Source organism: Bos mutus, chromosome 18 (assembly GCF_027580195.1).
Source record: "Bos mutus isolate GX-2022 chromosome 18, NWIPB_WYAK_1.1, whole genome shotgun sequence".
Taxonomy (NCBI): Eukaryota; Metazoa; Chordata; class Mammalia; order Artiodactyla; family Bovidae; genus Bos; species Bos mutus.
The window spans coordinates 33,262,908-33,279,811 of NC_091634.1; the positions used below are offsets into that span (position 1 = coordinate 33,262,908).

General features: G+C 36.2%; 1 protein-coding gene across 1 annotated transcript in view; it reads left to right on the forward strand.

Annotated features, from left to right (window-relative positions):
* Positions 1 to 16,673, forward strand: part of CDH8 (cadherin 8) — a 402,649-nt gene extending 385,976 nt beyond the window's left edge. The window contains exons 11-12 of the mRNA XM_070388321.1: positions 12,947 to 13,198; positions 14,632 to 16,673. Coding sequence (XP_070244422.1) covers positions 12,947 to 13,198; positions 14,632 to 15,125 — 746 coding nt within the window. The 3' untranslated portion in view covers positions 15,126 to 16,673. The remainder of the gene's footprint in view (positions 1 to 12,946; positions 13,199 to 14,631) is intronic.
* The last annotated feature ends 231 nt before the right edge of the window (positions 16,674 to 16,904 follow it).

The following is a 16,904-nucleotide window of genomic DNA, read 5'->3' on the forward strand; positions in this document are numbered from 1 at the left end:
AGTGTATGTAGCTTCTTAAAGAATTTTGGAATATGCTTAAATTTCATAGATTACTTTAACAAATCCTAACTTTTGTAAAGTAAAAATCACAGCCCATCCTCTGTACATTTCATTTGCCAGATTTTTTTTTTTTTTGGCCAGATGTTAATTTTGCAAATATTTATAGAATTGTAGTGCATGGTTATAGAGAAATAAGTGTTTTTTTTCTGTTAAAAAAAAGTGCTAACTTTTTATATATGTAATTGCAAAATGTTGACTAAACATTATCTTTGGAATTAGTCTAGGAACTTCTAAAAGAATTCAGTGATAGTTTTTCTAAAGTCAAAGTTAAACTTGGTCAATATTTTATGGCTAGATATATATACTTTATTATCAAATATTAGGAGATTTGGATGGAGAGGGAAATGGCAACCCACTCCAGTATTCTTACCTGGAAAATCCCACGGACAGAGGAGCCTGGCAGGCTACAGTCCATGTGGCCACAAACAGTCAGACATGACTGAAGCGACTTAACACACACACAGGAGATTTGGAAATGAATCAACATTCAGACACAACTGAGCAACTGAACATGCAACATTCATATAAACATTGAGATTATTGACATCAGGTGGCATGGTGAATGATCTAATGAGGAAAAAAAAAGGCGAGGGCCGGGAGGGGGGGGAAGAATGACCAATAATCTAATTAGGTGACTCAGAATATCCAGTTGCATGTGGCACACGTGGTGTATTGGTATGTAGAAAATTATAAAGGTACTGGAGGAGACTGGCTTCACAGAGTCTAAATTTTTATCAATTCATTACAGTCTGATTGTTTCCAAACAAACTTAGTGTTTGAAGTAAAAATACATAAATGCAGTGGAAATGCTATCATCTATGCATCATATTCCTAGGTATTATACACTATATAGGCATATATCTACTATGTTGAAACCAATGGATTTGATATCTTTATTGCTTTGCTAGGTTTTTAGAAATAAACAGACACAATACAGTGCTAAGAACCTAATTAAATCTCTTATCCATACCTACTGAGCAGAGCACCATTTTCCCTTGGTTTTGGTCTTCTTGCCATTTCCATTCCATTTGATTTGATCAAGAAAAAATGAATTAAATTTGCAAGTAAAATGACAGGAGACATTTCTCAAAAAGGCATAATATCTACTGATCTTCTTTTCATCTATTCCTTTGTCATAAACATTTGTCTGGAAAGTGCCTTCATTAACTCTGGCTCCTTGTTGCTTAGGCTTGTATCTAACAGAATGAACAATAGCTATAATTCTATGATTTCAAATAAAGGGGACCTAGACCAAAGTAAACTTTCTGCATCAGGGCAACAATAACAGATAAACTACCCTGAAACAAATAGAGAATTTAGGTTTGCCAGCTTTAATTTATCTGAAGAAAAAGACAATGTAGAGAGAAATGGGATATTTAAATAATATAAACAATAATAATGGCCACTATTGTTTTATTAAAACACAAAGAAAATAAACAGAAGGGAGGGAGGGAGGGAGGAGGGAAGGAGAAAAGAGGAAGAAAGGAAGGAATATGCATATAGAACTAATAAGTGACCATAGCATTATCTAGGTAGCCAGTCAATGAGGTCGCTAAGAATCGGACACGACTGAGCAACTTCACTTTCACTTTGCACTTTCATGCATTGGAGAAGGAAATGGCAACCCACTCGTGTTCTTGCCTGGAGAATCCCAGGGACGAGGGAGCCTGATGGGAGGCCGTCTATGGGGTCGCACAGAATCAGACACGACTGAAGCGACTTAAGCAGTAGAAGCAGCAGCAGCAGCAAGCCTGCTACAGCAAAATACTTCAGACTGGTGGCTTCAACAACACAGTTTTCTTACAGTCCCAGAGGATAGGAAGTCCAAGATCAAACTGTAGGCAAGATAGGACTCATCCTGAACCCTTTTTTTTTAAACTGGTTATAGATGGTCACCATCTCCCTATACATTCTCATGACCTTTTCTTTGTTTCATCATGGATAGAGAAAGAGCTCTCTGACATCTCTATATTCTGTAGACACCATCCTACAGGATCAGGACCCACTCTTATAAACTTCTTTAACCTTATTTACTTCCTTCATCTCACATGCTAGTAAAGTAATGCTCAAAATTTTCCAAGCCAGGCTTCAGAAATACATGAACTGTGAACTTCCAGATGTTCAAGCTGGTTTTAGAAAAGGCAGAGGAACCAGAGATCAAATTGCCAACATCCATTGCATCATTGAAAAGCCAGAGAGTTCTAGAAAAACATCTACTTCTGCTTTATGGACTATGCCAACACCTTTGACTGTGTGAATCACAAGAAACTGTGGAAAATTCTGAAAGAGATGGGAATACTGGACCACCTGACCTGCCTCTTGAGAAATCTGTATGCAGGTCACGAAGCAACAGTTTGAACTGGACATGGAACAACAGACTGGTTCCAAATAGGAAAAGGAGTACGTCAAGGCTGTATGTTGTCACCCTGCTTATTTAACTTATATGCAGAGTACATATGAGAAATGCTGGGCTGGAGGAAGCACAAGCTGGAATCAAGATTGCCGGGAGAAATATCAATAAGCTCAGATATGCAGATGACACCACCCTTATGGCAGAAAGTGAAGAACAAAAAGAGCCTCTTGATCAAAGTGAAAGAAGAGAGTGAAAAAGTTGGCTTAAAGCTCAACATTCAGAAAACTAAGATCATGGCATCTGGTCCCATCACTTCATGGGAAATAGATGGGAAACAGTGGAAACAGTGTCAGACTTTATTTTTGGGGGCTCCAAAATCACTGCAGATGGTGACTGCAGCCATGAAATGAAAAATGCTTACTCCTTGGAAGGAAAGTTATGACCAACCTAGATAGCATATTCAAAAGCAGAGACATTACTTTGCCAACAAAGGTTTGTCTAGTCAAGGCTATGGTTTTTCCAGTGGTCATGCATGGATGTGAAAGTTGGACTGTGAAGAAAGCTGAGTGCTGAAAAATTGATGCTTTTGAACTGTGGTGTTGGAGAAGACTCTCGAGAGTCCCTTGGACTGCAAGGAGATCCAACCAGTCCATCCTAAAGGAAATCAGTCCTGGATATTCCTTGGAAGAACTGATGCTGAAGCTGAAACTCCAATATTTTGGCCACCTGATGCAAAGAGCTGACTCATTTGAAAAGACCCTGATGCTGGGAAAAATTAAAGGCGGGAGGAGAAGGGGATGACAGAGAATGAGATGGTTGGATGGCATCACTGACTCGATGGACATGAGTTTGAATAAAGTCTAGGAGTTGGTGATGGACAGGGAAGCCTGGCGTGCTGAAGTCCTTGTGTTGCAAAGAATCGGACACAACTGAGTGACTGAACCAAACTGAACTGAAGTGAACTTCCTTAAAAACTCCATCCCTGAAGACAGCCACAATGGTGGGGGTGTGGGGGGTGGAGTCAGGGTTTCAACATATGAATTCTTGAGCCACACAAGTTCAGACTATAACAAACATTTATTAACTCAGTTACGAAAGGAAATTTTTCTTATAAGGGTACTAATGTACCTTTGAAGAAAGGTCATTTGATTTCCAATTCCAAATGATTCAAAGACCGAATATCAAGAATCAAGAGGAAATTCTTTCTAGAAACCAGAGAAGATACTTACTTGGATGAGGAGCCCTTTCCTGAATGTAGGACTAAGTCATCCAATTTCAACTCAGTAAAACAGAACTCTGGTGTATACCTCTTTAAATGATGGTGTTTCAGATATTTTACAGCAATGTTTCTTCCTCCCTGAGTCTTCTCTACTTGAATATAAGCATCCTCAGTTTATTGTTCATATTACAGGACATGAGGCAGGTCCAGGGAAAGACTTGGAAACCATCAATATTTCTCTTAAATTTCCATATAAGACCCTGGCTATATATTCTTTCCAATAGCCTGAAACTGAACCTTCTCACTGATTTATTTGAACCATAATATAATCCTCTATGACAAAATAACATAAATGGAAATAAATATGAGTCCCACAAAATATGGCTAATGATTACTTGCTTATTCATTTATTCAGCAAATATTTGCTGAGTATTCATTATGCATCTTAAATTGGTTATTTGTTACTTGGAAGTTCCCTAGTTCATTTCTGTATCCCCAGTGGTCTATCATATACCCATTATGACAACATTTTTTGTGATGAGTGTTTTGATGAAATTGAAAAGGTTTTTAGAAGACTATATAACTAATTTATCTGGGGATATTGGGGATGACTAGTAAAGGAAATTTTTCCCAAAGAAGTGATATTTAAGCACAGACATAAAGATTGCCTAAATATTAATAATTCAAATTAGGGCTAAGGAGGAATAGAGAGATTATCAGGCATAAAAAAAAAGAGCACGTATAAAAGCCCTAAAGACAGAAGATGCTTAACTCAGAAAAGAGGGCTAGAACAAAGAAAGAAAGAAGAGAGACAAGACCAAATAAATGTAGGTTAAACAATATGACTAATGTTGTTATAACCATCTTTGTTCTGCGCCAAGTCCCGTGCTGGGGACTGAGAGGAGAGCTGTGACAAAGGCTAGTTAGGCTCCCTCAAGGAGCTTAGAGTCTAGCAAGATAATACACAAATGTATTGAATATTATCTATTTGTCTCTATAAAGTCAAAACTATTGCACAAAACTTCTAAGAACTTAATTTTAAGATGGCTGCCTTTGTTACAGCTTCTAGCAATTTCCAGTAAAATTATAACAAGTGTTCTGGAATAACACCTTGGCAAAACTAAGAATATAAGTAACTTTTTTTTTTTGTTTGTTTATTAAATATTTAAAAAAAAATCACATGCTCCCCATCCTGAACCCTCCTCCCTCCCAACCTCCCCATACCATCCCCCTGGGCCTTCCCAGCGCACCAGCCCCAAGCATCCAGCATCGTGCACTGAACCTGGACTGGCATCTCGTTTCATACATGACATTTCACATGTTTCAATGACATTCTCCCAAATCTTCCCACCCTCTCCCACAGAGTCCATAAGACTGTTCTATACATCAGTGTCTCTTTTGCTGTCTCGTACACAGGGTTATCGTTACCATCTTTCTAAATTCCATATACATGCGTTAGTATACTGTATTTATGTTTTTCCTTCTGGCTTACTTCACTCTGTATAATAGTCTCCAGTTTCATCCACCTCATTAGAACTGATTCAAATGTATTCTTTTTAATGGCTGAGTAATACTCCATTGTGTATAAGTAACTTTTAAAAAATGTATTTATTTATGTATTTGTCTGTGCCAGGTCTTAGTTGCAGCATATGGGATCTCTTTCCCCAACCAGGGATTGAACCTGGGCCCCCTGCATTGGGAGCACAGAGTCCTAACCACTGGACACCAGGAAGTCCTCAAGTAGCTATTTGTATTCAAAATTATTCTGTTGTCAAAATCTGAAAGAAATTTCATACATAATGGCATAATTGCAACAAGATGATATAACATGGAAATGCATCTATATATCTTAAAGCAAGCAAGTCTATGCACCTACTGTTTACCTGGTCTTTTCTTTATTTAGTGTGTCCCTTGTATTACTCAGATAAGGAGAAAGGAACCCAACTATACCACTACTAAGGCATATTGTCATTTTAAGTATGCCTGGTGCTATTAGTCCACCTTAACACCTTTCATGATCTTTCCTTCAATAGTTGGTCATAAACAGAAACAAATGGGTGTGGAGTATGAAGCAAGGTTCTGAAAATGAAGTTACTCGTCTTCCTTTGTATAAGGCTCATAAGCAAAACATTATAAAAGGATGAGGAAACAAGAAAATCCCTAGCTGAGAAAAATACTAGGGAATATTCCACCTATTGAGAGTATCAGAGAACTAGGTGATAAGGTTTTTATGTTTCTATCTCAAGGCAACACAACTGCACTAGATGGGTAGCAGCTGGATACTAATCTATCCAGCTGGATATTAGTCCACACTAGAGAATTTAAGAGCCTACTTTCTTCTTAAATAAATCTTGGCAAAATATTGTTCTATATTTGTCAAACTCTGTAACTATATACTCAATTTCAAGAGATGTAATTTAAAAAACATCATTAGTTATGTGTCTATGGACTTGCAGGGATCATTTCATCTTTTTTGTTTCATATATTTTCCAGTTTTATAAAATGTCTGTTTTCTCTGATAAGTCACTATCAAGGTATTATCCTCTTACATGTGTTATGCTCAAAAAGAAAAAAAAATGCAGTATATAATTAAGATAAGAAGCCATAGGATAGCGCAGGTTAAGTTTCCAAGACAACAAGATGATATAACATGGAAATGCATCTATATATGAAGGACTGTAACGAAGGTTTTCAAATAACATAATAATATAACTGAAGCCAAGTTTTAGAGGTAGTGAACAGCTAAGTCCTTGATATGACTACTTTTCTGCTTTACATCGTTGTGAAGCAAATAAATGAAAGAAAAAATTAAATTGAAAACAAACTAGAATACACTTTTATAAACAGTATCTTCAAATAAGCACCTTCAGTTATCTTAATGCTGAAAGTCAAAAGCTATTTTCTCTTTTTTTAATATCAAGAACAGGTGTGGACCATAATTTCTTATATTAAAAATTGTATTTGAGATTCTTGTTAGTATAGTAAGATAGGAGAAAATTCATATAGGCCTTAACCCTGTAAGTATCCTTCTAAGCACTGCTATAGCTACATCCATCAAATTTTGATTGACTGCATTTTCACTTATGTTGTCTGATATTTTTTTAAAATTTTCCTTTTGATCTCTTTATTAAGTCATTGGTTTTTGAGGAATACATTGTTTAATTTCCATATATTTGTGAGTTTCCTCCAATTATTTTCTATTATTGATATCTAATTTCATTCCATTATGGTCAGAGAATGCATTTTGTATTATTTATATCCTTTTAAATTTATGGGGGTTCATTTTATGGCCTAGCCTATGATACATAATGCAGAATGCTCCATGTGTGCTTGAGAAGAATATTCTGTTGTTTTTGGGTGGAGTATTCTATTAATATGTTAGGTATAGTGGATTCATACTGTTGTTCAAATCTTCTATTGCTTATTTACTTCTGACTAGTCCTTTTATCCTTGCCTGGAAAATCCCATGGATGGAGGAGCCTGGTAGGCTGCAGTCCATGGGGTCGCTAAGAGTTGGACACGACTGAGCGACTTCACTTTCACTTTTCACTTTCATGCATTGGGGAAGGAAATGGCAACCCACTCCAGTGTTCTTGAATCCCAGGGACAGGGGAGCCTGGTGGGCTGCCGTCTATGGGGTTGCACAGAGCCAGACACGACTGAAGCAACTTAGTTGTAGCAGCAGTTGTTTTATTCATTACTGATGGATATAACATGGGATATAATGGATATAATATTGGGATACCAAATCATTACTTTTGAAATCTTAGTTATTATATGCTCAACAATATGTTATGTATGCACAGTTTTATACAGTTGCTTTTTAAAAGTTAAGAAAAGAGAAAAACTATGCATTTATACTGTCTTCTATAACTACATAATTACTTCTCCTGATGTTCTTTGTTTTTAGTGTGGAGTTGAATTACCATCTGGGGTTATTTGTTATTTGCTTTCAGTCTGAAGAACTTCCTTTCTTGTTTCTTTTAAGACATGTCTTCTGGTGACAAATTCCCTCAATTTTTTGTTTATCTGGGGATATCTCTATTTCATTCTTTTTGAAAGACAGTTTTGCTGAATATATGATCCTGGGTTGAAAGGTTTTGATTTGAGCATTTTAAATGTGCTAGCCTTCTTTCTTCTTGGGTCCACTGTTTCTATAAAAATTCAGTTGTTAATCTTATTGAGGTTCCCTTGGAAGTGATGAGTCAACTTTCTCTTGCTTTCAAGCTATTCTTCTTGTCTTTTAGTTTCAGTATTTTTTTCTGTCTCTTTGTGAGTGTCTTTGTGTTTACCTTGATTTTTATTGGTTTCTCAAAGTGGAAACTAATGTTTCCAAAAAGTTTTGAAGTTTTTCCGTCGTATTTTTTCTTTTCCTTTCTTTGTCTCCTAGTATTTTCATTGCAGGTATATTGGTGGACTTAATTTTGTCCCATTTATTTCTAGGGCTCTATTCATTTTTTTTCCCTATATAGTTCAGTTTGCAAAATTTCTATTGATCTATCTCCAAGTTCACTAATGCTTTCTTTTGCCAATTCAGATTTACAGTTTAGCTATTGTAATTTTTCATTTAGTTACTGTACTTTTCAACTCCACAGCTTCCATTAAGTTCTTTTTAAAAAATAATGTCTATCTCTTTATATTCTCTACGATATGAGATTGTCATCATTCCTCCATAGTTCTTTAATGGTTTACGGTAGCTCATTGAACACATTTACAATGGTTTCTTAGAAGTCTTTGTTTAACTTGATTTTTGCTTGCTCTCATGGAGCAAACCTGCTCCCACCTGCTTCCTACCTCCCATCCCTATCCCATTTATGGGTCATGCTTTCTTGTTTCTTTGAATGTCTTATAATCTTTTGTTGAAAACTGGACATTTTTAGAGAATATATTATAGTAACTCTGGATATTGACCCTTCAGCCAAGGCATGTTATTGCAATTTGTTCATTTATTTGTTTAGTAACTGGCTGGATTATTTTAGTGAGGTCTGTTTTCCCTCTGCAACGCTAAGCCTCTGATGTTTCACCTCAGGGGATCCCAGCCTTGGCTTTGCCCACAGTCACCAGCAATGGCAGTGGTTTTGGCAGAGTTGTCTCTTTCCTTGACTACGTCCACGTTGTTAAACTTCACTAGTTGCTAGATGCTTTCTGCATTGTTCTTAATTCAGAAATCATCTACATTGTTCTTAATTCAGAAATCATCTAAATCCCTAATCCAACCAAATGTGGGCTCTTTCAGAAAGGTATTTCCCTCAGTGTTTCAGAATTGTTCTGACCCAGGCTGGCTCCTCTCCAGCTCTTTTCTAGTTTCTAGGTTTCTAGGTTCTCTACTTCTCAACTGAGGCAAAACATTGAGCCACTGGCTTTGAAGCTGAGTTGGAGACTATGCTGTTTTTCTCTGAGTGACACCTCTACTTTAGGAGCTGTGCACTTGACATGAGGGTACAGTAGCCTCAAGTCTTTTTGGCTTGGCTCTCCCAGTGTGAAGCCACTGTCATAATTCAGGGCAAGCACAACTGAAGCCCTGTATTCCCCATGAAGTCTTGCCAAGATAGAGCCTCTGTTGCCCAAGCAGGGGCAGCAAGGAAGAAAGGAACCCTGCCTTGTCCACACCAACTCAGAATCTAGTCCATTAAGAGGTAGATAGGAGCAGGGTGAGAACTGGTGACATCGCCCTGCAACTGCTAGCTGTGGCAGCGAGGAAGCTGTGTGCTCTTGGCTGGACCAATTTGGAGTACAGTTTCCACCTCGCAGAGCTGAGAGAAGGGGTGCAGAAGCTAGCTACCAGGTTCTGGTTGGAACACCATACTCAAGTCATTCCTACCAGGCTCTACTATGCTTCCTGAATAAATGTTTCTCTGTTTGGTGCCCTTCTCCAGAACTATTTCCAGAGACATTAGTTTGCTTAAATTTTATTTTATAAATTTTATAAACTGTAATTCCAGTTCCACTGTGGAATTCCCCACATTATCATGCTCCTCATATGTATCTCTGTGTTGAGATATATTCTTATAAGTAAAAAAAAAAAAAATGTTTTAAAGGGTGACTGAAATTAAATCCAACATATAAAAGTTATGTTTTATACACTAGCAACAATGAGATGAAAATGTAATATCAAAAAGGTAATAAGTACTAAAGTAACTATATATATATATAAAATACTAAGTGTAATGAAATATGTGAAAATCTCTTGCAGCTAAAATAAAAACATTTTAACATATATTAAATAAAAAAACCACAGTCTTGATATAGAAGACTAAAGTTGTCAATTTTCTTAATGTATTTACATCTTAATATAATTTCAAGTAAAACTCTTACAGGAATGTTCATGGAACTTGGTAATCTGTTCTGCATTTGTCAGAGATTAGCAAATAAGCAAGAATGACTGAAATATTCCTAAAGAAGAACATAATGAGAAAAACAAACATCATGATTTATTATAAATTTTTCATACATAGAAAGCATAATATTGATACAAGATTAGAAAAACAGAGCACTAGAACATAATAGCCTAAAAGGATGAAGATATACAAAGTTTTGATTTGTGAGAACTAAGAATTGAATGTCAGTGGGTAAGAGATAAATTACTCCACAATTAACCTTGGGAAAATCAATGATCAGTACAGAAAAATATCGATACCATACAATTGCTTAAATGTGAAAGGCAATATTAAGAAAAGTAATTTTTATGTAATAATAATTTAAAAAATAAGGCTAAATTACTAATCATTAAAGAGACTGATAAAATTGACTACATTGAGATTAAAATTTTAATAAAATGAAAAGGCATCATATGTTTTAAATAAATAAAGCAGAACTTTATTGAACATATTTGCAACATGCAATTTAAAAGAAATATGTATTTCAAATACCCGAATTTGAAGTATGTGAAACTGCTAATATTCAATGGGTTTTTGGGGGTGTGAAATAATGACAATTCAATTTGACCTAATAAAATAATTAATAATAAATGTAAATACCAACTGAAAATATGGTAAAAATATTAATAGGCAAATAGGCAATTGACTTTCCCTGGAGGTAGCAAGTGAAAGTTATCATAAATGACCCGTAAACTTCCTTTACTTAGTCAATAACTTTCTTTATATAGAAAGAGAGCAACATATGCAGATACCAGGAATAGTAAAAGAAAAAAATGAGTTAGGTCTAAGACTCCTCAATGCTTTTCTAAGTAATAAAGGAGATAGCTTTGTTCTGCAATGAATAATACTCCTGCTGCAGTTTCTAAATTATCATTATAGATTGTTTAAAGAGAGACTATGCAAAGATAGTTTTTCATATAAATAATGTTAACCACAAAAAGACAAAAGCCTCCATTGTAATTTTATTAATTGCATCTTGAAGAACAATTCCCATCTTCTGTTTTGAACTATGGTATATGAAATCATCCACAAATATTCCTTGTACTAATTAACTGTACTCAAACTTGTCTCACACTTTCTGGAAATATAACACACACAGCTATATATTTGGTATCTGTTTTGAGATAATGTTCTCCTGCTTTTAGCTTACTGGCATTTCCTTCTGTCATGGAAATAAAGATTACTAGATCATTTGGAATATCACTGCTTACTTCCACTAGAGACCTCTTTTCACTTTTCAAATTACTAAATAATGAGACACAATCAGAAATAACTTAGAAAAAAAAAAAAAAATGTTAACTCAGAGTTTTTTTCTCTCTAACTGCTTACTATCAAGACACTGTAGGTCTGCATATATCTTAAACAAAGCAAAGACAAATATAATTTATACATTTATTTTAAGAAATGTCTGTCACATTTTTTGAATTCTGGTATTGGCTTCCCTGGTGGCTCAGATGGTAAAAAATCTGCCTGCAATGCAGGAGACCTGGGTTCGATCCCCGGAGGAGGGCATGGTAACCCACTCCACTAATCTTGCCTGGAGAATCCCCATGGACAGAGGAGCCTGGTGGGCTATAGTCCATGGGGTTGCAGAGTCAGACACACCTGAGCGACTAAACACAGCATAGCACAGCACACTGTACTATATGGTACAGAAGATTTAACACATTTACATAAAAATCATTTGAGTGGAATATCTGTTCATGTATTTGAGTATTCTAGAAATCACTGAAAAAAAAAAAAAAAAAAAAAAAAGAAATCACTGGGACATCCATGACCAGGAACTGTACAACAATGGTTTGGAATGTCTGTCTTAAAATGCAACAATGAGGCAGACAAATGTTCTGGGGTCTGCAAACTTGTCAATATTTGAAAAAAATCCCACTGAAATAATCATTTTGCCCAAATAGTACTGCACACATTAATCAAAGTTACGTTTATTTGCTTTTGGCTTGAATATCAGTATTAAATAATCAGTGTTCCCATCTGAATAGCCCTCTGTCTGTCATTAATTGAAATGAGAAAACAGACATAGATATATATATATATACACACACACACACACACACACACATATGCATATATAGCTACAGTTCATGACATAGGGATGAATGACAACAGAAAGTTGGGGGTGAAATTCATTTTGGGAGTAAAATTTTGAGATTCATAGGGCTACCATGGGACCAATCACTTCTCACTAGTCAGTTCTACTTTGAACTGAAGTATGCCCTTAAGTGTCCTTAAGGGTTGCTCCAGATAAACAGTATACATTTCCATATAATTAATACATGAAAAATGGATCACCTGCTCCTATGACTTCTCATTTAATTCTTATTTGTATAACCACTCTAGGTCTTCTCTACAGAATTTTAAAATATGTGGCATATCTCCTCCAATTGGCAGTAAATTGGACTTTTGTGTATCTTAATGTAAATGCTGTAGAGCATAAATAACTCTTTTTATATTAATAGGTACCTGTGGGAATCAAGTGTATTGTTTTGTATGCCATATGGTCATAAAGTCTATCTTGTAACACAAAGCTTTTCAAATATGGCTTTCAAAATGTGGGGAAATTTATAGTCTAGTTTTCATTGTCTGGATAAAGAACATTAAATTTATTTATGGGGACTTCGGGTAATTTGTGTTCTATAAAAGGACACTTGAAGATTATTTTTGCAAGAGAAATCCTTTGCATTTACAAGGTGAGGGTAAAACTCCATTAGTTTATCCTGAGGCCATTGTCATTGAACCTGTAAGGGTGTGTATGGTCCATGCCAATTGGGAAAATGGGAAGAGGGAAGAAGAAGAGTTCAGGAGTGGTTCAGTGGAGTCGGGATTGTCGTGAGGATTGCAGAGGATTTATGAACTAGAAAAACAAGTGTTGTTCGGGCAGCCGTTTTGAAATGATGCAAACTACTTTAATTTTCATTTTTCCAGATAATTCCCTCAGCATTTTGGCAAAGCATAATGGATTCAACCGCCAGAAGCAAGAAGTCTATCTCTTACCAATCATAATCAGTGACAGTGGGAATCCTCCTCTGAGCAGCACTAGCACCCTGACCATCCGGGTCTGTGGCTGTAGCAGTGACGGCGTTGTCCAGTCTTGTAATGTTGAAGCTTATGTACTTCCGATTGGACTCAGTATGGGCGCCTTAATCGCCATATTAGCATGCATCATTTTGCTGCTAGGTATGTATTTTCTTCATAGCCTAGGGGTCACCATTTTTCTGGCTCATAAATGACTGTAAATAAGGACAGAAAACCCTAACTCGACCTAGAAAATCCTAGTCAATATTGTTTGGAAGAAAAACTCTTTTCCACTTCTCCAAGCTTTGAGGTCACCAAGAGGGAAAAAAAGGATTGTAATAGTAAATGTCCAGGTGGAGAGAAATGTTCATTGCCTTTTTCAATTCCATCACCCGTGAAAAGATAAAGTACGAATAATTGTGGTGGAAGTGGGGATGGACCTTAAGTGGTTACCACAGCAACTGTTATATAAAAAGACCCGCAGAGTTCCGATGCACACCAGTTTACTTCAAGAGGGGGCTCTCCTGTGTCCAAAATACTCTTTTATCTAAATAGTGTATGGGTTGGGTTGCTGAATCCATCCAATCACAAAATTTGGTGAGATAAGATGAAAGCAAACAAGCAAACAAAAAATACTTTTTCTCAAAATTGCATTGTGTTTCTCAGATAGTTTTCTTGATACTAAAATCAAATTAAGATGAAGACTGCAAATTAAGAAAATGTTTTTGTAACTTTTCTGCTAAAGAATTCAATTATAAAAATGAGATTAGACAGTAAGAGGACACAAAAGGGAAGGTATTCATACATCTTATCCTGCCCTTGGAAAAAGGTTATGTCAGTCACTACCTTCCTGGTTATATCAGTTCTGCTCACCCGGTATCTTATATTGAGCATCATTTCCTTCCATATTTGATGTCATTAGCCCAAGTTTGATTTGGCTGATCTGGCTAGTTTCGTTTTTTTTTTTTTTTTTCTTTTAATGCATTCCTCTCCCTTTCCCCACCTTTAGTTCTACTTTACCAGGTAGAGGAAAGCTAGCACTTTCACACAAGAGAAGAAGTTGCCCATTCAAAGCTGACATTCACCTTAATATACCACTTTGTCTGTGAATGAACATTATTGTATTGGAAACAGTCTTGAAGAACTTATTAGAAAAACACAAAACATACTCAATATAGTCTGTTCAGCTCCTTTTTCTTTATGGAAGAGAGGCACGGAGTCAAAAAGTATTGAATGATCTGCCCAAGACACACAGCAAGTTACTCATGTTATCTGTGCTGTTTCACATTTTGCATCATTCACTCCAGAGCTCCCAGTGGTATTAAATGTAGCCTTCACCATGAATAGATGCAAACTTGTTATTTTAACCCAGCTTCTTCATCACCATTCAATAAATAGAAGCAACCTAGAATAATATTCACTCAAAATTCAGTGCCCATACTTCAGAAAGGCGTTTCACTTAATTCCCAAATGAATGCACGAAAGTTACATGTTCATAAGTTTTTAAATAATGCCCCTTGCTCAAAATACACGATGTGTTACTTGTGAAATTATATGTCTGTCTGGCTAATTGTTATTTTATGTTTTTCCTACAGTCATCGTGGTGCTGTTTGTAACTCTGCGGCGACACAAAAACGAGCCACTCATTATCAAAGATGATGAAGACGTGAGAGAAAACATCATTCGCTATGATGACGAAGGAGGAGGGGAAGAAGACACAGAGGCTTTTGACATTGCAACTTTACAAAACCCAGATGGAATTAATGGGTTTTTACCCCGTAAAGATATTAAACCAGATTTGCAGTTTATGCCAAGGCAAGGGCTTGCGCCAGTTCCGAACGGTGTTGATGTGGATGAATTTATAAACGTGCGGCTACACGAGGCAGATAACGATCCCACAGCCCCACCATATGACTCCATTCAGATTTATGGCTATGAAGGCCGAGGGTCCGTGGCCGGCTCCCTCAGCTCCTTGGAGTCCACCACCTCAGACTCGGACCAGAATTTTGACTACCTCAGTGACTGGGGTCCCCGCTTTAAGAGACTGGGCGAACTCTACTCTGTCGGTGAAAGTGACAAAGAAACTTGACAGTGGATTATTATAAATAAATCAAAGGGAACTGAGCATTCTGTAATATTCTAGGGTCACTCCCCTTAGATACAACCAATGTGGCTATTTGTTTTAGAGGCAAGTTTAGCACCAATCATCTATAAACTCAACTACATTTTACTGTTGAACCAAAAAGTTAATAATAAAAATTAAAAAGTGTATGTTAGGAGGTTATAAATCTTGTGGAGTGTGAATTAAAGTATGTGGAGTGTCTAGAAGTCTTTGGATATTTGATATTTACCTGACCACCAGAGACAAAGTTTGGGATCCTGGCTCCTCCTTAGAGGAATGGCATATAAAGAGGAAAAAATCAAAATTAAAAAGGTGCTTTCTTAGAAAAATGGACCTGCAAGAAATTTGCTGCTGATATGTGTCTTCTGCGAGGATTTTTATAAATGCAAATGGTTTTTTCCCCTTCGCCTGTAAGGATCCTGCCACTAATGATAAAGCAATACTTGGTCTGCTGTACATTCTGACTTTTTGGAGTTTTGGGAGGCCTCCTAGATTATACGGTACGCTGACCACACATTGTACATAATTGTTGGCCCCACTCATCAGAGACGGAATAGCATCTTTAAATATTGTGTCGAGCCTTAAAATATTCATGTTTGTAATCCATTCCAGGGTGGGGACTGCCAGCTCAGTGGTGGGAGGAGAGAAATCTCATTCGAATGGGCCTGTTCTCTGGAACCAGGATTACTCTTTCCCTCCAGTTCACCTTCTCCCACAAGGATACAAAGAGAAACTGTGTCACACAGTGGACTACATAAGAGGCAGATGGTTTTACTGCTAGCGCGTGAATTTATTTGTTTAATCCTCAAAATAAATATTTTATTGATGTCCATTAATGCTTTTATTTATTAAGGTTGGTAATTTATAGATTAAGGGACTATATGAAAAAAAAAACTAAATTATATCCATTAATAATCCTTTAGATTGTTTTATATAAATATATATACAATGAATGTTTAATACATGTACATTTTGATGAGATGAGTATGGCAGGCAATATTATCAAAGGGAAGCTAATAGTCTCTTTAGAGTAGAAAATGTTATTGTGACTGGTGATGGCAGGAGCAGCATTTTCCCAGAGAAACTTTTGGACTGTTTTCTATTTTGTTCATAATCCTAGTATTTGGTGTTTTTACAACAAGCACAAACATCTGAAAGTATATTGATTCATGTGAATATTTAAACTCTAGACTTTTAGATATCTACATAACGCCCTGCCCAATAAACATGCTTCAAGTTGATCCCACTGTTTTAGAGCAGGAACTGATTTGTACATAATTTTACTGCTTCTGTTTTTAGCACTTCTCTCCCTGATCATCATGATGATGCACAGAACGTATTAGACTCCAAAACAGAACTGCGCTAGAAGATGTGAGCATATTCAATTTGTAACGCAAACCTGCCATTTAGGAGTAGATAATGTATGATAAAACTCAAGTACTACATGCAGATCATTTTAATTTTCTACTTTGCTTTAACGCAATATTGTTTATTTACTCCATGTATTGTATTCAGAGAAACTCCTGTATTGTTTCCTACTTTGTGAAATATATTTTTATAAATACCCTTGTTGTCATCACTTTTTTTTTCCAATCAGATGGAAATCAATTAACAGAGTCATCAACTCTAACTAGAATTCTAGAATGTTCAACAAAACCATCCCATGGATCACTTTTTATTTTAAGCATCTTTATGATAAAGAACCAGAGATGAGCAATGGCTTGGTGATGATCACACAGGAAGATA